Source organism: Bolinopsis microptera, chromosome 12 (genome assembly GCF_026151205.1).
Source record: "Bolinopsis microptera isolate Bmic1 chromosome 12, MBARI_Bmic_1.0, whole genome shotgun sequence".
NCBI lineage: Eukaryota > Metazoa > Ctenophora > Tentaculata > Lobata > Bolinopsidae > Bolinopsis > Bolinopsis microptera.
Genome location: NC_087083.1, coordinates 8446671 through 8473205, shown reverse-complemented (window position 1 = coordinate 8473205; position 26535 = coordinate 8446671). Strand labels below are relative to the sequence as shown.

Here is a 26535-nt window from a genome sequence, read left to right as displayed (position 1 = left end):
TTGAATTATTTTACTCACCGCAGAAGATGAAGGGTGTCATGGCAGCATTACTTTCAAAAGGGGATGAGCATGCTACTTTGCGGAGTGTCGCTATTTACGCAGAAGAGGCGATGGAACAAGAAGCACTGAAAATAGCACTGAGAATAGCTGACGAGCACCAGGATCTACATCGTAGTATGGTGCTGAGCACTGCAGAAAAAAAGAAAGGAGATGGTCCTGTTACTCGCACTGAGTTATTGGAGTCGCTGGTGGTTTTCCTTCCCCGCTCTCTAAAACTGAAACACCCTGAACGGTACCCTGAGCTGCCTTTTCCCTACTTTATAAACTACAGAGAGTTGGTTAAAGGTGAGCTCCAGTTACTCTCCACGCCAGCTATCCAACAGAACCCGGCTAATATAAACAGCTTCCACTCCTTTTCTGACATCATGAATTGTAACCCAATCTTAAAAGCAGCACACCAGCTTTGCTCTAAATCAGCTGAAATCCAGCAGTTTATATCGGGTTTCCCGGAACTCTTTGGGCACCGGAACATCAAGGATAAGATCTTCACTTTTGTGGGAGCAGGATTCCCATTAACAGGTGTGATCCTTCACATTGAAACTGGAGCCCTGATAAACCTCATCGACTACGACAGGGAAGTGGTGGAAACCGCCAAAAAGTTTCTAGAACTCACTGATAAGCTGGGGGTAACCCGACCAGGTTCTATAAAAGTGATGCTGGCAGATGCAAGAGATCTTATCTACCTGCCTACCTCCAAACTTCCCGGAAAAATCAGGAGGCATGACGGACCAACTTGCTCCCCGCACTGCCCCATGAACCAAGGAATGAGCGGGAAACGGATCGTCCCAACGGACATCCTGGATTTAGCAAGCGCCCTAAGTCCGGAGACCACCTCCCAGGTGATCAACATAAACGCCTCGCTAGTCCCAACAATCCGTAAAAGAAACGTACGGGGAATGTCGGAGCTTCTCTATGAGAGGTATGATCTGAAGGAGGGGACCAACTTCAGGTTGGCAGGAGAGGTGACCCCCCCTCAGAAGGTGATTAGTGGGGCTACACCCGCTCATCTGGTCACAGGGTTTAATTCTACCTGCAATGTTAACTCTTGTCAGCTGCTTTTGAACACGTGCAATTTCGGGTCTAAGTTGGATTTTCTGGAGAATATTCTCGATAATCCGGAGTATGAGGCGCTGAAGGAGGCGGTGGAGGAGGTTGAGGAGATTGGAGGGTGTGACAGTTTGTGGGATAGTCGCGTGATAGAGTTTTACAATAAAAGGAGTTTCGTTTCAATTTCTGGAGTTGTTTAAAAAACATTCGTATAAGCTCCTGTTCAAATTAATTTCATAAAACTAAAACATCTTTTATAATAAAATGAGTTTTGTTTCATTGTTTTGTATTTTAGACCATGTTACCGTGGTATCATGTATCAGTATAATAGTTAGCCACGATTTGGAACTGAGGATAAAGTCATGCGGACTCGGAGGTAACAGACGTTTATAACTATAAGCACACAGATCATATATACACTCGCAGAAAATAGGATTCGAGCAATAGAGTCTTTGTTATAGCCTGAGCTAGTGAGCTACACCTTAAAAATGTCATAAGTATAATACTCCAACTCATGCCCCTGTTCTTTTTGGCTGTTAGCATGGACTATGGACTTATGGAGTAAACACAGATGTGCATAGGTTATACAGCATAACCAACAAATAAAACGTAATATTGTGACAACAGATTTCAAAGTTATCATGATGTAAATTGAGCACAGCCGTAATTGCGGTAGATCACATATTTCTGGCATGATAAACAGAAAGAACACTTATCCGATGTTGAAGATGGGTTTTTAAAACCAATAATTCGATATCTAGCGCTAAAGTTCACTTGATAGCGTCCAGCATTTTTACAAAAATCGTTCGCATCAATATTCATCGACGCCCAATTTTCCATGATCATGAATTTTACACTATTTGAATAAAGGTCAATTAGTCATAACTTGAATATTTTACTTTAAGGCGTTTTTAACTCAATCAAACAGTAATAATAATATAAACGAAATCCGAAATTTGTAAACAATATTAACACTGCTGCAATTTACGACAAACATCCGTAACATTAATAAACCTTTTCGAGCTGAAATCAAGTTTTTATATATTTTTCTGAAAACCAGTCGACTGTAAGTAAAAATGCATTCAGACATGAAAAACATTTACAACGAAAATTGTATGCATACTTTGGATTGGCATGCATGCGATTGGACAAAGTAGTCATGCGAAATTATGAGCGGCCCTATATAATCTGTAATCATGTGCGGGTTTAGTGTCACAAATAAATAAAATAAACTGTTCTAATTCGAAGCAAATATACATCAGCTTTTTTTCTGATAATTTTCGAGTACTTTCAAAAGTTTTACATAACAGCGCATTTTTAAAAAGTCCTAAAAAACGAAAGATAGTTCAAAATTACAGCTAGCTTCCACTAAATGCAAACGTGTACAATGTACATTGCATATATGGTTGAGGTTCATAGTCATTCATTAGATCACCTGCACCATATATACTTTGATCAATTTCTGTATTACACATTCAAGTTCACAACTTCAAAATAAGTTTCGGGAAAGTCTCCAAATCTCTAAATCTCAATTGTTAAATCGTTGAGAAATCGGATGGTTTAACCATGACCAACGAGCTTTTGGTTGTCTTCATCTCCATCGTCGGTTGGGAAGCACCCAGGGAAAAGTGATGTTTTGACGTCTGGGGTAAGCCAGATGTAGCACAGTAGTCCCAGAATCCCCTGTGTAACAGTGTATCATGGTGGTATTATGTGAATATACGCTTATTATAGATGTGGATACTGGTGGGGAGGTGAAACACATTTGTTTACTTTAATAGTAAGCACATGTTCAGCGGGTTGAGGAGGTGAAACACATTTGTTTACATTTTTAGGGTAAGCACATGTTCAGCGGGTTGAAGAGATGATACACATTTTGTATTATAGAAGGCTTGTAACACTTGTAACGCTTTCTTGTTACCCCCCTTTGAAGGCCCCGAATTATTTTCTGAACGAAAGCTCAAAAATAACCGAGAAATCGACCTTCTTATTAACTCATTTTGATGACTGTTTCTGACCTAAAATTGCACGAAAAATCGATTTAGCTAGGTTTCAGAACCTATAAACACTTCCTTATCCCTCAAAATTGATGTTTTATAGTTGATACGAGCAACAAGCAACATATGTTTTGATCCTTCGGTTCTACTCATGACCTAGGCAGTTAAGCTGAACCCGACAGATCGAGGCAATCCTCACCTTAACTGATCAAACTGGTACTAACACAATTTTCAGATATAAATGTTCTTTGCGATACGTTTATTGCAGCTTTGCAACTTGAGTGAAGACCAGAGTACGAAAACACACAGCAGGTAAGCAACTCACTTTTGGTGACTGTTCCTCACGAACATTCTGATCCTGTAACAATTTAGTATACGGTAGCTTAGAAGTGAAACCCACTTATTGTAGTACCAACTATGGTCATACGAGACTAAGGAATAATATACATAAATAAGTTACATAATAAATTACCATATATAACAAAGATATGAATAGGGAGATCGTCTCCTTAACAAATCGAACAGGTACTATCACAATTTCCAGAGCAGGTACTATCACAATTTCCAGAGCGTAATTTTCACAATTTCCAGAGCATAACAAAGTCAAAAGAAACACAACGAAGGTAGGTTACCAACACCACAATATAACAATTATACTAACAACTGAATTAAATTTATTCTGACGACGGGCAGCCCTGATGTGCTCCGTCATCCTCAACGAGCGACCACTTGTAATAGAGGTGTTATGTCATGTGACACCGATCCGTCCAATCACAAACAGGACGAGTCAGCAGATCGATATCGTGTGTTTACTTTCCTTATCTTTATTTGACCCTCTGTTCACATTGTTATCTCTACCACATCTCGGCTCGGCAAGGTCCACGTGCAATATCTGCACCGCGGTAAACACGCCATGATTACGTCATGAACTTGAAATAGTGTGATTGTTGTACTTATATAACCGTGCCCATTGCCCACGTACAATACAAACTGTTGGGGGGGGGGGGGGGGGGGATTGTAGGAACTTATCGTCCAGTCATGAACAGAATATTAACATAATTTTTTAGTTATTTAAGCAGACCTGGTCATTTAAAAAAAATCACTGTCCACTTCCCTCAAAAAAACAGGGTTCAAATTAACAAGTTGGGCACACACGAATGCGATGTCGCTCAGATAAGGCAACATCTTCGCCACAACTTTGTTTCCCAAAATCTTGTACCGCTTCAGATAGCCAATTGAGCGTTCCACGTGGATGCGGGCGATGCTGACTTTTCTGCTGGCTGCTACTTCTTCCGGCGTGAACTGAGTCTTGCCCCACATCCCCGCTGGGATGTTTAGTGTAACTCCTGAATTTAATTCGCTTTTTATGCCGCTTATTCTTAACTAACCGGACGTTGATTCATCACTATACACTCAACTGTTACGTGACGTTTCAACACGTAATATGCTGAAACCTTAACGAGAAATTAGAAACCATAGGTCATAGCACGTTATCTTGCCAGAGGAGCATCATTTGGGTGATTCGCAATCCGCATACAAAAATATAAATACTACGATTTAAGTTGGTTTCAACTGTTAGTGTTATAGGGGCCCGTTCAGAAAAATCTCATATTTCGAGTGTAGCACGGTTGGAACTAACCTTCGGGCAAAATGTCGTGAATGAGGAACCCCTTGTCAGCCATCACGTTGTCACCAACAGTCAGCTTCTGCAGTATGGCACTATCCACTACAATTTCCTTATCGGTTGTGCCACCAGGGTAGCAGCGGCTGACATACGTGATTACCCCACTGGGCGCAATTCCGATCAGTAACTTGGCTGTGTGCGTAGCTGGAGATGGAACAGAACGATTATGCAAGGGAAATTGTATGAGGTACGAAAGCAGAAGATCTGTAATTTACGTTGCAGGTTCAGTATTATTGAAAGGTATGATCGACTGAACTTACACTTATAATGGCTGTAACATCTGGCGCCCGACTCAATGTTGGACGGAGCTTCAATTGGGTCCTGTGGATTGTAGGAATTTTCAATTGCTACAGCTGCAATAACATAATTTTGAACATCACAATTCGCACCCCGCCGCGCCGTAATTGTACTGCTGTAGAGAACACCAATTCACTGGTCACGTTCAAAGCGAAATATTGCGTCAACTTATGCAATATGTTGCTGTGACTTTCATAATTTTGTCTGAGCTCTAAAGTTGTAGCTGCTCATTCGGTTCTGGTAATGGACTCAAATCATACCTCGGTACAGTCAATCACAATCCTAGTGTTGGGGTGGGAAGCGAAGCATGCGGGCATGGCTTTCTGGCACTTCGCTAGTGACGGTAGATCGTCGCCAACCAGGGTCTTGAATTTGTTGACCATGATATCCAGCCAGGACCTCCATATCGATGTTATCTGTGATCTCGATACCTGAATTTACCTGCATTTAGCTTCGTTGCAATATACTAGGAAAAAAGTTTTGAAGCAGTCCCTAGAACAGCTGCATCTATTTCTAACTCTTTTTTGAAAATGTGAGAAGTCGAAAACTGCACCATGGTGAACTAGTACTTCAACTCTGTCAGGTATAACCATGCTCGTCCTCCTGTATACTGCCTCCTCCTGGAACATACAGTTCTTGTCAGTGAAGTCGTGTCCTAGATTCTGTTTTTAAACACTTACTGTCAAAATAAAGCAAAGCAGCACTCATGGATATATGCATTATTCCTTTGCTTCCAGTTGGTGTAAACTTAAAGCACAGTTCATCATTTGGATCTCACTCAGTTCACAATCGCGACCTCATATTAGAGTAAATGTTTTTAATAATACGCAATTGGACAACTAAACCGAAACATGCTATAACTAAACAATGTTAATGTTCCGTTCCTGATTGAACAGTTAGCATCACAGTCAGTTGGAGGAGCGACCAACACACTATCAAGATCGGTTGTTTATCTTAAAACCCCCCCCCCCCCCAACAGTTTGTATTGTACGTGGGCAATGGGCACGGTTATATAAGTACAACAATCACACTATTTCAAGTTCATGACGTAATCATGGCGTGTTTACCGCGGTGCAGATATTGCACGCGGACCTTGCCGAGCCGAGATGTGGTAGAGATAACAATGTGAACAGAAGGTCAAATAAAGATTTAAGGAAAGTAAACACACGATATCGATCTGCTGACTCGTCCTGTTTGTGATTGGACGGATCGGTGTCTCATGACATAACACCTCTATTACAAGTGGTCGCTCGTTGAGGATGACGGAGCACATCAGGGCTGCCCGTCGTCAGAATAAATTTAATTCAGTTGTTAGTATAATTGTTATATTGTGGTGTTGGTAACCTACCTTCGTTGTGTTTCTTTTGACTTTGTTATCATGCTGTGCTCTGGAAATTGTGATAGTACCTGTCCGATTTGTTAAGGAGACGATCTCCCTAGCTGTTCATATGTTGCAGGATCAGAATGTTCGTGAGGAACAGTCACCAAAAGTGAGTTGCTTACCTGCTGTGTGTTTTCGTACTCTGGTCTTCACTCAAGTTGCAAAGCTGCAATAAACGTATCGCAAAGAACATTTATATCTGAAAATTGTGTTAGTACCAGTTTGATCAGTTAAGGTGAGGATTGCCTCGATCTGTCGGGTTCAGCTTAACTGCCTAGGTCATGAGTAGAACCGAAGGATCAAAACATATGTTGCTTGTTGCTCGTATCAACTATAAAACATCAATTTTGAGGGATAAGGAAGTGTTTATAGGTTCTGAAACCTAGCTAAATCGATTTTTCGTGCAATTTTAGGTCAGAAACAGTCATCAAAATGAGTTAATAAGAAGGTCGATTTCTCGGTTATTTTTGAGCTTTCGTTCAGAAAATAATTCGGGGCCTTCAAAGGGGGGTAACAAGAAAGCGTTACAAGTGTTACAAGCCTTCTATAATACAAAATGTGTATCATCTCTTCAACCCGCTGAACATGTGCTTACCCTAAAAATGTAAACAAATGTGTTTCACCTCCTCAACCCGCTGAACATGTGCTTACTATTAAAGTAAACAAATGTGTTTCACCTCCCCACCAGTATCCACATCTATTAGGCAAAATAATACGTGGAAAATTGAAAATGCCCTAAAAAACATTAAGTTCAATTAATAATTTTAACTAAATATAACTACATACTTCATACTTATATAGTATATAATATATATGTAAATTGAATATATATCGAACTTTATTTAAACGGACATTAAGATGTCATTGTCCGTACCGTTACGGTAGGGCCTCTAAGTCTAGCGTCTAGCCTCTAATTAATGTTCGTTAAAATAAAGTCCGATAAGGAATATTATAATGTATAAAATGATATTTCACCTGGACTGCTAGAAGAGCTCGAGATGTGTACTGGATGTATGGATGAGCTCTGAAAGAGTTGAGGGTCCAGGAAATCACTACATTCAGGAACATTATTCCGGAACTAATCACGTCAATCTGAAATGTGGAGTGTTAGTACATTCCCTGAATTAGTATACTATTAGTACATTAATTAGTATACTATTAGTACATTAATACCGAATTGCCGCCACTATTTTGTTTTTTAACTGGCCTTTTTTTTTACTTTAGATAAAACGGCAATTAAAACTATAACTGGCGTAAGGTTTCAAAACTAAATATGAACACTCACTCCACATTTTTTGTCTGAGATGAAACAGGTTACCACAGGTACAAAGTACATGCAGATACCCAAGAGAATAAACGCAAAGACAGGGGTCGTGAAGAGGAAGATCTCTAGATCCTGGTTGAACCAGCACCTAATAATAAGATAATTATGTTAAATGTAAATAGATAAATACATAATTAACTAAATAGTCATATCACTTGATTAGATGTGAAGAATACAACATCACCCGTGCACACCGATCAAAGTGTATACATCTAACTTAGCCAAGATATCTCCATTCAAATGCTCCATAAATCAAATCATAATTTAAAACTGTATTAATCAAACTCAAACTCAAGGTGGTTGTCAGTTTTACTTACGTTTGGGCGTCAAAGGGCTGGACAAACTTTACCGCGGAGGAGGTCAGCTTATAGTACAGGATGAATGCACTCGGGACTAGGAAAGCAGCTATGTAGACTACGGGTATCATCTGAGATATTATTTTAGTCATAATTAAGTAGATAATCAGATAGTTATGATGCAATAACTTTGAGTTATTGGATAATAAAAGTCCCGTAATAATTCATTTGAATTTCCCAATTTTTATGGAGATCTTGGTGTTAAGCGACCATGAAACTATGCAAATGAAAAGGACAGAACAGAAAATGCATATTACAAACCTTGTAACTATAATTTTTGGAGGGTTTCAAGTCAGGATGTTTCATTCCCAGAATCACGTTCCTCAAACAGAAGAACTCGACAGAGAACCACAGCAGGGTTGCAAGTACAAATATCTCCACTGAAATTAAACTACGATCAGGATTGCGATCCTCCAAAGGTAATGACATGTTATTTCAACTATGTGATAATCAGTGCTCAGGTATAATTTAAATTAATATTATCAAGACTTGTGTTCTTGCTGATGACCTATAAGGACCAACAACCAGAGCATATATAACCGATACTAACAAAGGCCAGGCATATTGATGCTTTTCAAACAAAGTTACAACGAATTCTTCATGTAGTTCATCCTGGGTTTGGACAGGATATGCCCGTTTAAAATATTTCCATCACGTTACATTACATAATTCTAAAACATATATTATGTTTACAATAAATTACGCAATATCACAACATTACGATCAACAAAATAAATTTAATCACAGAATCTCAGATACAAATAATCATAAATTAAACACAAAAAAAAACAAATTAAACAAGCAATAAATATGATACAGGCCACAGGGTGACTATTATAATTATATACGATTGCAAAGAAGAAATGAAGTTATAAAACATCAAAGGCTTTAGAAGATTTTTGAAGAGAAGCTTTTCTGCCGACTCCTTGACTGACATTTCCGGTTTTGACTGAATTTTGACCATTGACCAATCAGTGAGGTCGGTAAGAGTGACACAAGTCACCATCAAGGTGCTGGAAGCAGCATATCCGGAGAAAACTTTGATGCAATGAAAGTTTTGAATATGTCCTATCGGTAGGAAATTTTTAAATTTCAGGTTTCCGCGATCAAAATTTCACTGTTATGACTGAATTTTTCTTGAATGACCATCTTACAAGGTCACTAAAAATGGCACAAGACACGATTGACGTACTGACAGTTCTAATCCCAAATAGAGCTTTGATAAACGAAAAATGATCAAAATATAAAAATAGATTTTAAATTTTATAGTGACACTAACTGAGATAGACCATGTAAACACAGCTGATGTTAGCTGGTAACATGTAAGTGGTGAGAAGGGAGAGGAGATGACTGCCAACCATACCCACACATATCTGCATCCTGCACTGCATCAGAGGCTGTCTCCGGGTACTGAGTAAATGTAAAGTGTTACTATGGTAACATTACCTTATATGGAAGTGTTATAAACTTATGAATTTTAAAATAAAAATATGATTTGAGAGGTGCTTGATTTTTATTTTTATTTACATTTTAGGCCAATAAATATTTAATATGTACCAGTAAAATGTCCTCCCGTCAGCCAGAAGGTTTTGATCAATGCTCAAATCGAAACAGGTTAAAAATGTTCAAGGTTCCTAGCGTTTTGAGTGGACACACAACAAAAACCCTTGTGTTTGATAAAGCAAGCCCTAGTATACCTAGCTTTGACGAGAAGTATAAAGACCACTGCTAGAGGTATCATAGCTCCAATGTCCAGAATATCGTAAGCGTGTAACAGCATGGAGGTTGCTGCTGTACCAACTGTAAAGTTTCCCCACAATCCGCTCGTGTAGTTTCTCGTCTGAAGCATATTACTCATGTCATATATAACCCGGTGGATGTCCTTGCTGTACGGCAGTGTTAAACAAGGAACTGAAACCGAGCGGTTCCGTTCAGGACCTTCACACTTTGTTTCTGTCGAGTTCTAATGTACCGTCACAATAGTGACTTTAATATTACTGCTGAATAACAAATAATGTGAGTTCTAGCGGATTTAGTTCTTTCCTCTATGAATGGTAATAGTTAAGAAGACCAAAAATTGGACATCAACTCAACAACAACTCACAAAACAATCGAGTTATGATTCTACTTCAAAATAAACCTGAGTAAACAATTAAATAGACCTGAGTAAACAATTAAATAGACCTGAGTAAACGTTTAAATATACCTAAGTAAACAATTAAATAAACCTGAGTAAAACATTAAATATACCTGAGTAACAGCTAAGAACATCTTCCAGGAGGAACACTGACAGATAACGCTCTGGTAGTCATGTTCTACAGTCACGTGGTCACACGATCCCCTAGACCAATCTGGTGACTCTGCCTCATTCAACTTTTCTGTGCAATAAATGATACTGTTAGAAATTTATTCAACACTGTTGGGAGCCTTGTTTAATTTGTTAATTTGTTAATTTGTTAACAGCTCTGCGATATAAGTCGAATATCCAAGAAATTGTATCATTCAATAAAAACATCCATTTTGTCTAATAACGGTTAAAAAGCTGGGATAAACTTTCATCAGTTTGGCATTACTAGTGCTATTGAAGTATTGAGTATAGCCTATCTGACAAAGAAGTTAATTTGTCTACTTGATAGCATTTTTTGAGCTATTTATTTATAAAGTTATTCATTTTAAAGCGGAATGTTAGCGGTACTGAGAGAGTTTAGGAGTGTTTTAGCAAGTTTTTATTCTCCGTTTAAGGTTGTTTCCTTTTATTTTAGTATCTTTTTAAAATGATTTTAGTTTTGCATCTTTCTTGGCTGCAGCATCTTACCGTTTTTCCACTTTCCTAAGTGGAAGACTCCGCATGCATAATGGCGCATTTTGTTCAACTAAATATTGAAAAAATCAAACACATTTTTTTGCTAAATGTAAAAAAATTCGATCCAGACAATTTAAGAGATTGACATGTAAGTTTGATAATGTTTTTAAAAATTCTTTTAGAACGAATAGCACGGTTAATGCTTTAATGGATACAAATTAGAATAGAAACGGAGATTGAGCTTTTTAACTTATTAGTGAAACAGCAATTACCGGTTCAGATGAAGTGAAGTTGACTGTGATGTACTGTGTCTCTCCTGGTATGGTGGAGTTGTGCGGCAGATCGACCCAAGCTAGCGGACTGAAATGTGGTATTTTGGCTTATAATATGGCTCACTGTTTACATCCCCACCAGTATTCAGACCTAAAAACAAGAGCGTAAGATACAAAATTACTTTATAAAATACGTATAAATAATCAAATACGTACCTGATGATGTCACTCTGCGTAGTGGAGGGGAAGAGAAGGTTCTGCATTGTCCACATGAAGCTGGTCTGTACGTAGTTGTTAGCTCTAATCTGAAAGTATCAAGATTAAGGAGCAAGGGAAAACATTAAATTCTCATATTATCTAATCAGCAAGAATAAAGAAAAAGGAGAACATTAATCTCCAGAAAAAGCTGCACTTGTCGTTGAATTAGTTAGCATTAACAAAAACCAGTGATGAATGGATAATTTAAAAATCAACTTTTCGAGGATTAATTTATTTTCTAGTTCTACCGACGCTTAGTGCCTACTTTTAAATTGAAATTTATTTTCAAAAGGGAAGAAATATAAGGTCTTACATCGATCATCCAGCCATCGTATAGATGAACAGAAGATGACATGGCAGCAGCTTCCTTTTTCACTTTTATAGCCGCATAAGAGAAGGCTCGCTTGAAATTCTCACTGACCAGCGAGACCCACGTGTTGATAATGTTGGCAGTGGACACAATCAATCTGGAGTGTGGAGGGAGGTGATTTATTCATTTATAGTGATATTTTACCATAGTAACACTACCATAATATAAGGTAATGTTACCATAGTAACACTACCATAATATAAGGTAATGTTACCATAGTAACACTACCATGTAAGGTAATGTTACCATAGTTACACTACCATGTAAGGTAATGTTATCTATATTGGATGTCTATTAATAAGGATCTGAAATTTGCGCCAAGAGTTGGAACAAGTTGACTTTAAGAGGCCTTCATTTTAAATACTTAACTTGGCCTTGCTGGAAAACTGGTAAGCTGGTGACAAGCCAGCAAATGTCAGGAAGGACTATTCATTGTTTCATATACCTTATCGGACCTTATTTGGACGGACATTATTTGAACGGACATAATTATGAACGGACATTAATATGAACGCTAGAAGGCAATCAAAACCATCAAAAATCCAAATTTTTTTCATCTTTTTTTTAACTTTTTAAAAATTTTAGCAAATGATTTTTAAATCCATTTACATACAGTAATAGCAAGAAAAGCAGTCTTTAATCAGTATATATGTTAAAATATGTGTACATCATGATCATTATCTAATATCACATATCATCTTCATCAAATGGAGTTTCGTGCAGGGAGATATCCCGGTATGTCTTCTACTTTATCGAGATGGGTGGTATGGTAGAAGGTATCGTAGCTGACATAAGCCACCGAAGGTCGCCTATACCAAGTGGGGGCTAGAGATAAAGCTTAAGCTGTACTTTAGGCATTCAAGTATCTCTCTATTAGAGCAGTTGGGATCGTTCATTGCCCGGTACGACTACGAGTTGGACAGACAACCAGTTGTAAGAGAAAATGTGGATGTAGAAGAAGCCGAAGATCAACTTCAAGATAGTGATCATGCAATAATGTGATACTGATATTTACAATTCAGATTGTTAAAATTTTATAATACTTTGTTTTTATTGATTCAACGATATAGTTTAGTTTAATGATAGCTATTGAAATTGACTGAAATTAAAAAATTGTCATATTCTGGACAAAAAGTTCGAAATGGAAAAATTGTTGAAAAAAATTCAACGGACTTTAACTTGGACGGACATTAATTGAACGGACTTTATTTGAACGGACATTAAGGTAAACGCTAGGGCCTCCAGCGTTCAAGTAATGTCCGTCCAAATAAGGTCCGATAAGGTAGTCAAATGAAGACTTACCTGTTTCTATAGTTACTATCAAGGTTGCCTGCGTAACCAAAGTTCCAAGGATCTAAAAGCACGTAACGTAATGCGTTGTAACAAGTACGTTTCTCCTGAAATTAAGTTTTATTTCATTACGAAAGTTTAGTAAAAACGTAAATCTCTTAAAACTAGTTTGGTTAATAGTTAATTTACCTTTTAATCAAATTGAACAAGAATCTTGAAAATTATCTTTTTTTTGTATCTATGTCCATAATTATATAACCAACCAATTAATCATAATCCATAAGCTCATCCAATTAAATCAGAAACAAATAGTATAATTCAACAAGATCTATCCACCTTAAAAATATTAAGCTATTTTCTAAATGAAAAGAAAAGTACCCACCGTTTTCTCGGTGATGTTGAAGCTGTATTCGTGAAGCCTGTCCAGAGCAGCTAGTGTGTATTCCTTTGACAAGTTAACGCTCAACATATTCTCTAAAGTAACACAACTCTCATCTTTTAGGCCCTAATAATTAGTAGGGACGAAGAGGTGTTCAGTGTTGTTAATATCAATAACTTTTATATGATCAGTTGCTAAGTTACTTTCAAAGTAAACGGAACTCGGACAGACAATAAGTAAGAAATGCAAAATTGAGTAAAGTGTTTCTTCAGAACAAGATCTAACCAGTAAAGCGTTCGTGGTATTTTCAGCAGGAATACACATCGTGTTCTCGGTGTCCTCAGTGTCTTCAGTGTCCTCGGTGTCCTCAGCGTCTTCCTTTGAATCAACTGATCCCGAGTTGTCAGTGTTTTCTGAGTTATCTGCAGAGTCTCTTTTTGAAACGCTCCTTTTCCTTTTCCCAATCCCACCATTTCCACTCGCTTCATTTCCATTCACATCATCTTGAATCCCTCCATTTGCTGCATCATTTACTGCATCTCCATTTACTACATCATTTACTACATCTCCATTTACTGCATCTCCATTTCCTGCATCTCCGTTTGATGTATCGTCATCTACTGTATCGTCATCTGCTGTATCGTCATCTGCTGTATCGTCATCTGCTGCATCGTCATCTGATGCAACTTCATTTGATGCATCGTCATTTCCTGCATCGTCATCTGCTGCATCGTCATTTGATGCATCGTCATTTCCTGCATCGTCATTTCCTGCATCGTCATCTGCTGCATCGTCATTTCCTGCATCGTCTGCTGCATTGTCATCTGCTGCATCGTCATTTGATGCATCGTCATTTAATGCATCGTCATTTCCTGCATCGTCATCTGCTGCATCGTCATTTCCTGCATCGTCATTTGCTGCATCGTCATCTGCTACATCGTCATTCCCTGCATCGTCAGTTCCTACATCGTCATCTGCTACATTGTCATTTCCTGCATCGTCATCTGCTGCATCGTCATTTGATGCATCGTCATTTCCTGCATCGTCATTTCCTGCATCGTCATTTGCTGCATCGTCATTTCCTGCATCGTCTGCTGCATTGTCATCTGCTGCATCGTCATTTGATGCATCGTCATTTAATGCATCGTCATTTCCTGCATCGTCATCCGCTGCATCGTCATTTCCTGCATCGTCATTTAATGCATCGTCATTTGATGCATCGTCATCTGCTACATCTCCATCTGCTGCATCTCCATCTGCTTCGTTTCCGTTATCGTCTTCATTTCCTTGTGTTTCATCTGTTTCAGGTTTAGAAGAGTAAGTGAAGTCACTTCCAGGTAGCTTGTTGCCACAAATTTCATCAGTTCCCTGAGATCGAAAAAGGTATCGTTAGTATGATCTTACGGCTTACCGGAACTAAAAATTACAGGAGTTCATATATGAATATATTTCCTTTTAAAGTTTGTTACATTTTCAGCAATCATTTCTTCTGAATCGTCTGCTCAATTCAACTCACGTTTATTTTCCACTGTAAAGCCAGGTCATTAGTTACGACATCCTTGTACCTAATGAGGTCCCACTCGGAGTAGTAACACCGCCGTGTAATCGTCATGTCACCGACTTTCAATTCGTGCTTCTTACCTGCCGGATAAAATGTTTCCTTGTGTTTACATCGAAAACGTGTTTTATCACGTTTTGGATTGTTGGGGTTCACGAAAGAATAATAAAATCACTATATGAGGAGAAAGCGACCTTGAACATTTACGATCCTCACGAACTGTTGAATCAAAATCGCTCTACGCTTGTCATATCAGTGGCATAAAGTCAACAAACCATTGGCAGTTTTTGGCCAAGTGATATTTCCCAACTCTTTAACGAAAGGGTTCCTCTCCTCTAGCTCTGTACAACAGGTCGGGTCAGGTTCACATTTCGGGGACTCCAACACTGGAGTCTCCACCGAGCAGGTGGCTTTTCTTAACTTCTGTTTTATCCTGAGAGCGCGTTTTTATGGTTAACAAACGTATTTTTAATAACTCAGTGTTATAGTTAAATGTGGAGGTGGACTTTGTCAGAAGTTAAGAACCCGTAGCTGATCAGCTGATAAAATCTTTGTTAACACTAAAGTTGTAATAGTTGGGATATTAAGTTTCAAATGATGCCGACGAAGAGTGCGGTTGGTCTGATATCGTGGGTAGAGGTCACCTGTAGCAGTGTCCAGTACACGTGTAGGTGACGGTTTTGCCGCGGTACAGATACCGTACAGAGGAGACGTCGTTTATAGGGAATCCTTCATCCGCTTGGTTCTGGGGAATCTTGCAGCAAACTGTAGACAAGTTATAGATAATCAGTAGACAAGTTATAGATAATCAGTAGACAAGTTATAGATAATCAGGTTGACTCAATTGTGAACTTAATCTTCAAGGAACGAAATATTTCCTTGTGTTCAACTTTTTCCTAAGCAGCCTGCTGTGAATGTCATATATAAAAACTCTACATGGCATGTAAACTTTGCTCTAACCAGAGCCCTCTCGCGCTTGCGGCATCGCACGACCGCCATACGGCGGTTTAACTTTAATTGTGAAAACACTTACACTTCTCCAACTTAAACTCACTCTCCAGCACCAACTGCTCACGTCCAGTAATATTAACGAGTCTGTCCGGATCTTGTGGCCGGAACTCCACCGGGATGTCCCAAGTGGTGGATAGAATCTTCCCCTCGTGACACGTGACATTATCCCACGTGACTGAGAAACACGGACACCGCTTATCAAAGTGCACGTGTCTCCCTGAAATTAAAGTTTAATTGTGTTGTCTCTCTTTGTTGTTTGCATGTTATCCGTTTCAATAATTTGTTTGCCCTTTTTTACTGGACGGTGTGGACTTGGAGATTAGTAATCTGCAGAAAAAAGAAACGGCCACTCAACGGCAATTCAACGGCAACTCAACGGCTAAAGAACAGCCACTCAATAGCCACTTAACGGCCATAGAACAACCACTCAATAGCCACTTAACAGCCATAGAACAGCCACTCAAGAGCCACTTAACGGCTTAAGAACAGCCACTCAAGAGCCACTTAACGGCCAAAGACGAGAGAATGGGCGTTTCTCCGACTGAGTTGTAGACGTTCTGGAACATTCTACCTCATATGCATAGTTGAGTCTAGACTTTGAGATTAGTTATTTGCAGAATTGGGTATGTTGTTCAAGCTACGCCAGTAGAAGCGATGCTCCAAGAGACACCGTTTCAAGAGGTTATCTAAACTTCACGTGTGAATTGTGAGATGATCATAATTGATCATCTCTCGAAGGATGGGATGGTAATACTCGGTCTGGCCGTCTGGAAGCCCATAGAATTCCAGTTCAGAAACCGAGTAAGGAGGTGCGGCTACTGATGAGAAGCCTCCTTAAAGTTTATTTGGGTTAGAAACGACATCTGGGTCCCTACCCTCGCACAAGATTATTCTCAATTTTCTTGTTGTGTCCACAACTATACCGTTGATCAGAGTCACATCTGATGACTTCAGTGAAAGGGCTGATGACTTCAGTGAAAGAGCTGGTGACCTAGTGAAAGTGCTGGTGACGATGAGAAAGACCATAAACCAGGGATTCCTTCGGGAGCATGTAAGATTATATCCAAAGTTTGTTCGCCAATGGGGTGTGTCTGGGTGTCAAAGATCTTCAAGGTGGGTGCTACTTGTGATGAACTCTAGAAGGATGGGATGGTAATACTCGGTCTGGCCGTCTGGAAGCCCATAGAATTCCAGTTCAGAAACCGAGTAAGGAGGTGCGGCTACTGATGAGAAGCCTCCTTAAAGTTTATTTGGGTTAGAAACGACATCTGGGTCCCTACCCTCGCACAAGATTATTCTCAATTTTCTTGTTGTGTCCACAACTATACCGTTGATCAGAGTCACATCTGATGACTTCAGTGAAAGGGCTGATGACTTCAGTGAAAGAGCTGGTGACCTAGTGAAAGTGCTGGTGACGATGAGAAAGACCATAAACCAGGGATTCCTTCGGGAGCATGTAAGATTATATCCAAAGTTTGTTCGCCAATGGGGTGTGTCTGGGTGTCAAAGATCTTCAAGGTGGGTGCTACTTGTGATGAACTCTAGAAGGATGGGATGGTAATACTCGGTCTGGCCGTCTGGAAGCCCATAGAATTCCAGTTCAGAAACCGAGTAAGGAGGTGCGGCTACTGATGAGAAGCCTCCTTAAAGTTTATTTGGGTTAGAAACGACATCTGGGTCCCTACCCTCGCACAAGATTATTCTCAATTTTCTTGTTGTGTCCACAACTATAATTGTTATTAATTCCTTGTTTAATCTGGAAATGTAATATTGCGTATGTGATTTAGGTATTAATAATAATATATATTATTAATGCACTGCAAAATCCGAGGCTAACGATAATATATACTGAAAGCGCGGTTGATGCAATAATTGTCGCACGTCTCACAGAAAAATGAGCAGCGCACTCAATCACAGGAGGTTTATTGCACGAATTATAAGTAAAGCCTATTAATAGTTGAATCTTATTTTATTGAGGAGAGTTCAAGTTTCATTTATTTCTTTTAGTTTTTGACTTTCCGTGAAAAACATGGGTAAATTTATCCTTTTTACTGCGGTGATTGTTGTGACGCTGTTCAGTTTTGTGAGCACTGCAAAGGTACAATGCAGTGGTGGAAAATTCAACAAGCTCGTCAGGAAGCATAAAAAGTGCTTAAAAGCAGGTGATCATGAACTAATTTTATTTTAAACCTCATTTTAACCTGATTGTAACCTCATTTTCAATCTCTACTTGAAGTTCCATGTAATCGCTCATCACTTCATTGATTCTCCTTTTACAGAATTCGTAAACATGCGTTACAATTTCTCATTCCTTTTTGTAAGTTACAAAACGAATAAATATCTTAACGTACGTTCATAAAAGTTGTAAAAGAATGAATTAAAGGACTGATATGAGCTTCAGGTTTTGTCTCAGAACTAGAAGGCTGCAGTGGTGAGGGGGAGGGTGAACCAGATACGCTGTGTTCTAAAATTGAAAAGGCACTAGCGGGGTGCGACTACAAATGTCCCGGTGAGTGTAATCTGTAAGTAAGAAAACCTCCAATTTACCGTAGAGTTTGGGGGAAGGAAACAGCCGCGGTAAATCGGGGGTTGCAGTAAGTCGGGGTTTCTTTGTTCACATTATGCATATTAAGCCCTATTTAGGGATAACCATTTTAAACATTTGCATTTACCTAACTCTAGCTCAAATATAACCTCATATAAAATCAAAATGGGGTGAATAGTAGATTAAATAATTTTTTGCCGAATGGGACAATGTGATTGATTAATGTTGATTGATTAATTAGATTATTAAAACTTTGATATTACAAGTAAAGCAACAAGTACAGAGTTGTGGTAACCTCGCTCAACCTCATTTAATCTCATTCAACCTCATTTAACCTCATTCAACATCATTCAACCTCATTTAACCTCAGTCAACATCATTTAACCTCATTTAACCTCAGTCAACATCATTTAACCTCATTTAACATTATTCAACCTCGTTTAACCTCATTTAACCTCAGTAAACGGCAAGTACGGAAAGTGGGGTAAGTGGTCGGCATGTTCGAAGGAATGTGGTGGTGGAATCAGATCCAGCACTAGAGTATGTGACAAACCCGCACCCGCATGGGGCGGCAAGGATTGTAAAAAGAAGGCAGTGAAGACTAAGAAATGCAATAAAAAACCCTGTCCTACCACTACACCTCCTTATTCAACTTCTAATACACCTTCACCAAGTATTTAGATTTTTTAATAATAATAATGATTTTATGATTATGAAGAAGAAAACAGGTTTATAACATGACACACTAGGCAAGGCTTAAAAAGATCATCGTGACACACTGTAATTATCTGGATCATGATATCTTCAAACTCTAAAATATTTGGCAGTTTTTCACAATGGTGAAACATTTTTCTGTGGGAGCTTCATTTAACCTCAATTTTTTATGTATTTTTTGTATTCCAGTACAAACTAGGAGTAATTGGGGATTATAATATTTATAATAATTATTTCCTTAACCCCTTTTAGCCACCCCTACTATGGGCGGCGGAACTGCTTGTGGCAGCTCCAGAAGACGTGGCACTTCAAGCAGAACTCCGAGTACTACTCAGAGTACTCAGAGTTCTTACTTTAGGTTACTTTAGAGTACATCGTGAGTGCCGAATCTTATTCGATTTTTATTTGACTTTTGACAATCGTCTGACTTTTTTTGACCCCTAGTGCACCCTTAGTTTACCCCAAGTGCACTCCTAGTTCACTCTTTACTCCCGAAGTAAAACCTCACTTTTTCAGACCAAAAGCAGCAAGATCTTATTGATACGTCATGTCGTAATGGAAGAAATCCAGCAACTTGGTAACTATAGTTACAGGAAATGGTCTGCAGTTACCATAGCAACTATCTCTGCAGGAAATTCAGTCTTTACTTTTTCTTCTCTCACTTTGTTTTTAGTTTTGTTAGTGTTAAGTTTGTTTAGCAACGTTACAAAAAAATCTGAATCAAGAACTAGAAGACTATTAACAGACAATAGTTCAGTTTTACCTGATCGATGGATTTATTTTTATTTAAAGCAATTTTCTCTCGTGTGATCATGTTTCATTATTTCCTTTAAATTGTAGTTTTACTGCTTATACTATTACATTTCAAATTTTAGCGAACAGATTTTTTACTGGGTGGTATCAAAAAAATCTCGAATGAATATAGAAAAAAGTGAAATCTACCCCAGCAGTGGATTATGAATCGTGATAATATGTTGCCATGGGGTGGCAAGTCCCCATACATCGTGGTCCGGTAGTGTCATAGCGTCTTAATATATGAAATCATCAACCCAAGTTATTCAAGAGTTCAAGCTATTTCATCAATAATAACTTTATTATCAATTGAAAATATAAATTTACCATTTTTGAAGTATTTCTGTCTGGTTAACATATCCAACCCCTCAGACGGGCCATGAAGCTTTGAGGTCTCCCCCACTGCCTGTACACAGAAAGTTGCTTCCGGTTCACCATCCAGCTTAATCGTGGGAAACTTGCAACAAACTGTGGGTGATAATTTGGTTATATGATACAAAGAAAACTCCATTCACGGACGTGAGGAGAGTTAGGACTCCGCCAACTACATTAAATCAATTCCTTCTGTAACGCCATCAATAGATGTATTTATTATTTAATTGTAGTCGTGAAATTAGTTTAAAACTAATTATTATATACGACTATAATGCAGTCAGGTGTTGTGAACATGTTTTGAGTACTATCGATGCATTCCTTATCAATAAGCAGAAATATTCGACCTAATCATTTTGTTAGGACGCACATAAAGCACAGGTACATACCTTTTTTAGCAGGTATAATGGCTGGAGTGAACACCCCGTCAACACATGTTGTAATGAAGGTGGTTCTAGTAACAGTTCCATTAGCGTCACCGTGCTTTTTTATATGGTCTTCAGAGAACTCGAACTGAACATTTAAAGTTGATAATTAACGAATATATAGAACCTTATCGAAAACCAGTACAACTTTCATGTTACAAAAAATTGTACAATTATCTTTTTTTCACACTATTTTACACTATTTTACACTTTTTTACACTTTTTTACACTTTTTTTACACTTAACCAAATTATCTTCTAAAATCTACTTTTTTCCTATCATTTTCAAATCAATCTTCACATAGTAAATTTTCGAAGGTGAAACATACCTTTGATAAAACATACCTTTGAGAAAATAATGATAATACTATAGTATAAAATAGTTTTTAACAGAATATTTTTTAACAGAAAAACGGCCGGTAACCTTGTAGCAGTCAGAGTTCCGGATGGAGTACTCGACCACAGTGTCCTTCTCCACGTGTGTAAAGTACACGTCAGGGTGGGAGGAGTGGGAGTAATCGGGATCTGGAACCTCAAACCCTGAAACAACCTGAACAACAGGTAAGAGAAGAGTTAAGGACTTTGTAAGCGAAGAGGTAAGCGATAGTTTTCTTGTTAACGTCGAATTTTAGGCTCAAGTTTGTCTTTAATGTGATTCTATACCTACGTTCAAAAGGAACCACTCGGTAAGTTTTGAAACATTGGTAACTGTCACTATTCACTCACAAGCTTCATCTGCATTAAGACTTACAGCCGTTACAAAGAAAACCTTGTAATATTCAGGGTGGAACAGCCGTTACAAAGCAAACCTTGTAATATTCAGGGTGGAACAGCCGTTACAAAGCAAACCTTGTAATATTCAGGGTGGAACAGCCGTTACAAAGCAAACCTAGTAATATTCAGGGTGGAACAGCCGTTACAAAGCAAACCTTGTAATATTCAGGGTGGAACAGCCGTTACAAAGTAAACCTTGTAATATTCAGGGTGGAACAGCCGTTACAAAGCAAACCTTGTAATATTCAGGGTGGAACAGCCGTTACAAAGCAAACCTTGTAATATTCAGGGTGGAACAGCCGTTACAAAGCAAACCTTGTAATATTCAGGGTGGAACAGCCGTTACAAAGTAAACCTTGTAATATTCAGGGTGGAACAGCCGTTACAAAGCAAACCTTGTAATATTCAGGGTGGAACAGCCGTTACAAAGTAAACCTTGTAATATTCAGGGTGGAACAGCCGTTACAAAGCAAACCTTGTAATATTCAGGGTGGAACAGCCGTTACAAAGCAAACCTTGTAATATTCAGGGTGGAACAGCCGTTACAAAGCAAACCTTGTAATATTCAGGGTGGAACAGCCGTTACAAAGCAAACCTTGTAATATTCAGGGTGGAACAGCCGTTACAAAGTAAACCTTGTAATATTCAGGGTGGAACAGCCGTTACAAAGCAAACCTTGTAATATTCAGGGTGGAACAGCCGTTACAAAGCAAACCTTGTAATATTCAGGGTGGAACAGCCGTTACAAAGCAAACCTTGTAATATTCAGGGTGGAACAGCCGTTACAAAGCAAACCTTGTAATATTCAGGGTGGAACAGCCGTTACAAAGCAAACCTTGTAATATTCAGGGTGGAACAGCCGTTACAAAGCAAACCTTGTAATATTCAAGGTGGAACAGCCGTTACAAAGCAAACCTTGTAATATTCAGGGTGGAACAGCCGTTACAAAGCAAACCTTGTAATATTCAAGGTGGAACAGCCGTCACAAAGAAAAACTTGTAATATTCAGGGTGGAACAGCCGTTACAAAGCAAACCTTGTAATATTCAGGGTGGAACAGCCGTTACAAAGCAAACCTTGTAATATTCAGGGTGGAACAGCCGTTACAAAGCAAACCTTGTAATATTCAGGGTGGAACAGCCGTTACAAAGTAAACCTTGTAATATTCAGGGTGGAACAGCCGTTACAAAGCAAACCTTGTAATATTCAGGGTGGAACAGCCGTTACAAAGCAAACCTTGTAATATTCAGGGTGGAACAGCCGTTACAAAGCAAACCTTGTAATATTCAGGGTGGAACAGCCGTTACAAAGCAAACCTTGTAATATTCAGGGTGGAACAGCTGTTACAAAGCAAACCTTGTAATATTCAGGGTGGAACAGCCATTACAAAGCAAACCTTGTAATATTCAGGGTGGAACAGCCGTTACAAAGCAAACCTTGTAATATTCAGGGTGGAACAGCCGTCACAAAGTAAAACTTGTAATATTCAGGGTGGAACAGCCGTTACAAAGCAAACCTTGTAATATTCAGGGTGGAACAGCCGTTACAAAGCAAACCTTGTAATATTCAGGGTGGAACAGCCGTTACAAAGCAAACCTTGTAATATTCAGGGTGGAACAGCCGTTACAAAGCAAACCTTGTAATATTCAGGGTGGAACAGCCGTTACAAAGCAAACCTTGTAATATTCAGGGTGGAACAGCCGTTACAAAGCAAACCTTGTAATATTCAGGGTGGAACAGCCGTTACAAAGCAAACCTTGTAATATTCAGGGTGGAACAGCTTTTGAGTGGTGCATGCTCCGACGGGGACACTCCTTTTCATTTGTCCAGAACCACAACCAGGAGGGTTCTTGTTCCAGCCTGTTTCTGTGCACCTGAAATTAATAAACTTATATCATGTGATGAGAGGATGGTGAAAGTGAAAGTGAAAGTTTGCTGATAACGTGATGTTGTCAGACGGTCTTGAAAGTGTGATATTATAGACTATGAAACAGCTGAACAGTTTTTTCAGTTGCCAACGTTACCTGTAGACAGTGTTTTCACCAAATGCAGCCTTGAATATCGGCAGAGGGTGTATCTCCAGATTATTACCCGGAGACACGTACTTCTGTCCACTGTACACAGAATATTTGGAGCCTGATCCCACTTCCATGATTGAGAAACACGGATTAGGAATGTTTCCTTCGTGGGTGTCGAAGGACTCCTTACGGAGGGACCGGAATGTTTCAATGCTGCACTGGGTCCCGGTGTTCAGCAGTTCGTGTAGGACGACATCCACTACACCGGGGACAATTTCTCGGGGGGTCCCGTCGGCTGCGACAGTTACGTTGCATACTTTGACAGGGTCTGCTGCACCATTATCTGCTCCATCATCATCTTCTGCATCACTATCTACTCCACCATCATCTTCTGCACCACTATCTGCCCCACCGTTATCTTCTGCACCACTATCTGCTCCATCATCATCTTCTGCACCACTATCTGCCCCACCGTTATCTTCTGCACCACTATCTGCCCCACCGTTATTTTCTGCACCACTATCTGCTCCATCATCATCTTCTGCACCACTATCTGCCCCACCGTTATCTTCTGCACCACCATCTGCTCCATCATCATCTTCTGCACCACTATCTGCCCCACCGTTATCTTCTGCACCACTATCTGCCCCACCGTTATTTGCTGCACCACTATCTGCCCCACCGTTATCTTCTGCACCACTATCTGCCCCACCGTTATCTTCTGCACCACTATCTGCCCCACCGTTATTTTCTGCACCACTATCTGCTCCATCATCATCTTCTGCACCACTATCTGCCCCACCGTTATCTTCTGCACCACTATCTGCCCCACCGTTATCTTCTGCACCACTATCTGCCCCACCATTATTTGCTGCACTATCATCTGCTGCTCCTGATCCAGGTTGTTCATAGTTCTCGTGTTGGGTATACCCAATGACACAAGGGTCCGGGGTGATGACACAAGTGAAGGTGATACTCCCGGAGTTATAACTGCCGGGTATCACCAGAGTTGGGGTCTGGGTGTTGGAGGTCTCGTCCCGTTCATCATCATCCACCTGTGTGAAATGTTGTCAGGTTGAAGTTTATCACCAAGAGATTAATCTAACAACTGGGAACTTAGCTCTGAAAAAAATGCATTAATGCATAGTTAGACACGTGATTTGTATAATTATACATTATAATTACCACATAGTTTCCCTGAGCCAGCTCATCGAAGACCATACCATTTGGGTTCCTCCACTGTACTCTGACAGGGTAACTGAGAGAAGACAGGGAACAAGAGAGGGTCACTGTAACTCCAGCTTGGACTGTTTGGGGGGTCGTGGTCACGTGGAATACACCCAGTGAGACTTTCGTGTCCCTGAGGTGGGAGAGGTGGAGATTTTAAAGTAAGAGTGAGAGTGAGAGTGAGAGTGAGAGTGAGAGTGAGAGTGAGAGTGAGAGTGAGAGTGAGAGTGAGAGTGAGAGTGAGAGTGAGAGTGAGAGTGAGAGTGAGAGTGAGAGTGAGAGTGAGAGTGAGAGTGAGAGTGAGAGTGAGAGTGAGAGTGAGAGTGAGAGTGAGAGTGAGAGTGAGAGTGAGAGTGAGAGTGAGAGTGAGAGTGAGAGTGAGAGTGAGAGTGAGAGTGAGAGTGAGAGTGAGAGTGAGAGTGAGAGTGAGAGTGAGAGTGAGAGTGAGAGTGAGAGTGAGAGTGAGAGTGAGAGTGAGAGTGAGAGTGAGAGTGAGAGTGAGAGTGAGAGTGAGAGTGAGAGTGAGAGTGAGAGTGAGAGTGAGAGTGAGAGTGAGAGTGAGAGTGAGAGTGAGAGTGAGAGTGAGAGTGAGAGTGAGAGTGAGGTGGGAGAGGTGGATTAAAAGACCTGTAAAATAAAAAATACCTACCTGTAAGAGTCTATATCATAAACAGAACAAAAGTAGTCCGCGCTAAACTCGTTGAACTCTTTTGGAATAGTCAGGGTCGATCTCTGAAAATATCAAAATCTAGTAAATCCATTTTATCTCAATCTAATCATGGGCATTGAACATAAATCCTCAATAACCCGTGATTATTTCAAACATGCAAATTTAGTAAAAGACCACGAATCGTACTAAACGAAACAGAAAAGATGATCATGATAAAAGGAAAAGAAAGTGCCTGGTTTGATATGGATATAACACAGGATCCCGAGAAGGTAACCATAGTAACACGTTACCTATGTAACACGTTACCTATGTAACACGTTACCTATGTAACACGTTACCTATGTAACACGTTACCTATGTAACACGTTACCTAGGTAACACGTTACCTATGTAACACGTTACCTATGTAACACGTTACCTATGTAACACGTTACCTATGTAACACGTTACCTATGTAACACGTTACCTATGTAGCACGTTACCTATGTAACACGTTACCTGGCGTTTTTGATATGCATCAAAGGTGGTAAGAACGATGAAATTTCCACTTTTCTCTGATGTCAGCTTCTCTCCTCCCTTCCCTTGACTCCAATACACGTCTAGTTCATTCTGCATCTCTTTGAAGAGACAAGAGAGTTTCACTTCTGTGTAGGAACGGACATCCTTGTACGTCCGGGAAACACTGAGAACGTTTAAAATTTATTTCAAATTGAAAATAGAACAGGTCTGAGACTAGGAACCGTCAAATAGAAACGGTCAGATCATCTCCCTCACAGACTTACCACCGTCTGTTGGGCCGCCAGCACGGTGCTTAGCGACCAGTACCATAGAGTCACACAGACTCTAACGGTCAGTTACTTTAGCTACCAGCTGGCGGCACCCCTTTGCTCTCGTTTTAGCTTTCACTGTTTTT

At 39.5% G+C, this 26535-nt stretch overlaps 2 protein-coding genes across 2 annotated transcripts; one reads left to right on the top strand and one right to left on the bottom strand.

Annotated features, from left to right (window-relative positions):
• Positions 1–1926: 1926 nt before the first annotated feature.
• LOC134824406 (uncharacterized) lies at positions 1927–26240 on the bottom strand. The gene is made up of 27 exons (XM_063836308.1): positions 26121–26240; positions 25602–25684; positions 24911–25085; positions 23732–24780; positions 23464–23581; positions 21359–21484; positions 20900–21023; positions 20466–20606; positions 16110–16304; positions 15721–15841; positions 15352–15509; positions 15035–15159; positions 13804–14886; positions 13522–13644; positions 13152–13246; positions 11793–11946; positions 11438–11526; positions 11222–11309; positions 10962–11019; positions 10397–10524; positions 9844–9986; positions 9426–9556; positions 8408–8526; positions 8108–8217; positions 7752–7878; positions 7442–7558; positions 1927–2790 (listed from the first exon to the last, which is right to left on the bottom strand). Exons 1-27 carry the CDS (start codon positions 26235–26237, stop codon positions 2668–2670), a joined length of 5220 nt encoding a protein of 1739 aa, XP_063692378.1. The 5' UTR covers positions 26238–26240; the 3' UTR covers positions 1927–2667.
• On the top strand, positions 18007–20214 carry LOC134824474 (thrombospondin-2-like). Its single transcript, XM_063836379.1, has 5 exons — positions 18007–18249; positions 18489–18596; positions 19093–19305; positions 19599–19722; positions 19863–20214. Exons 1-4 carry the CDS (start codon positions 18117–18119, stop codon positions 19712–19714), a joined length of 570 nt encoding a protein of 189 aa, XP_063692449.1. The 5' UTR covers positions 18007–18116; the 3' UTR covers positions 19715–19722; positions 19863–20214.
• Positions 26241–26535: the final 295 nt, after the last annotated feature.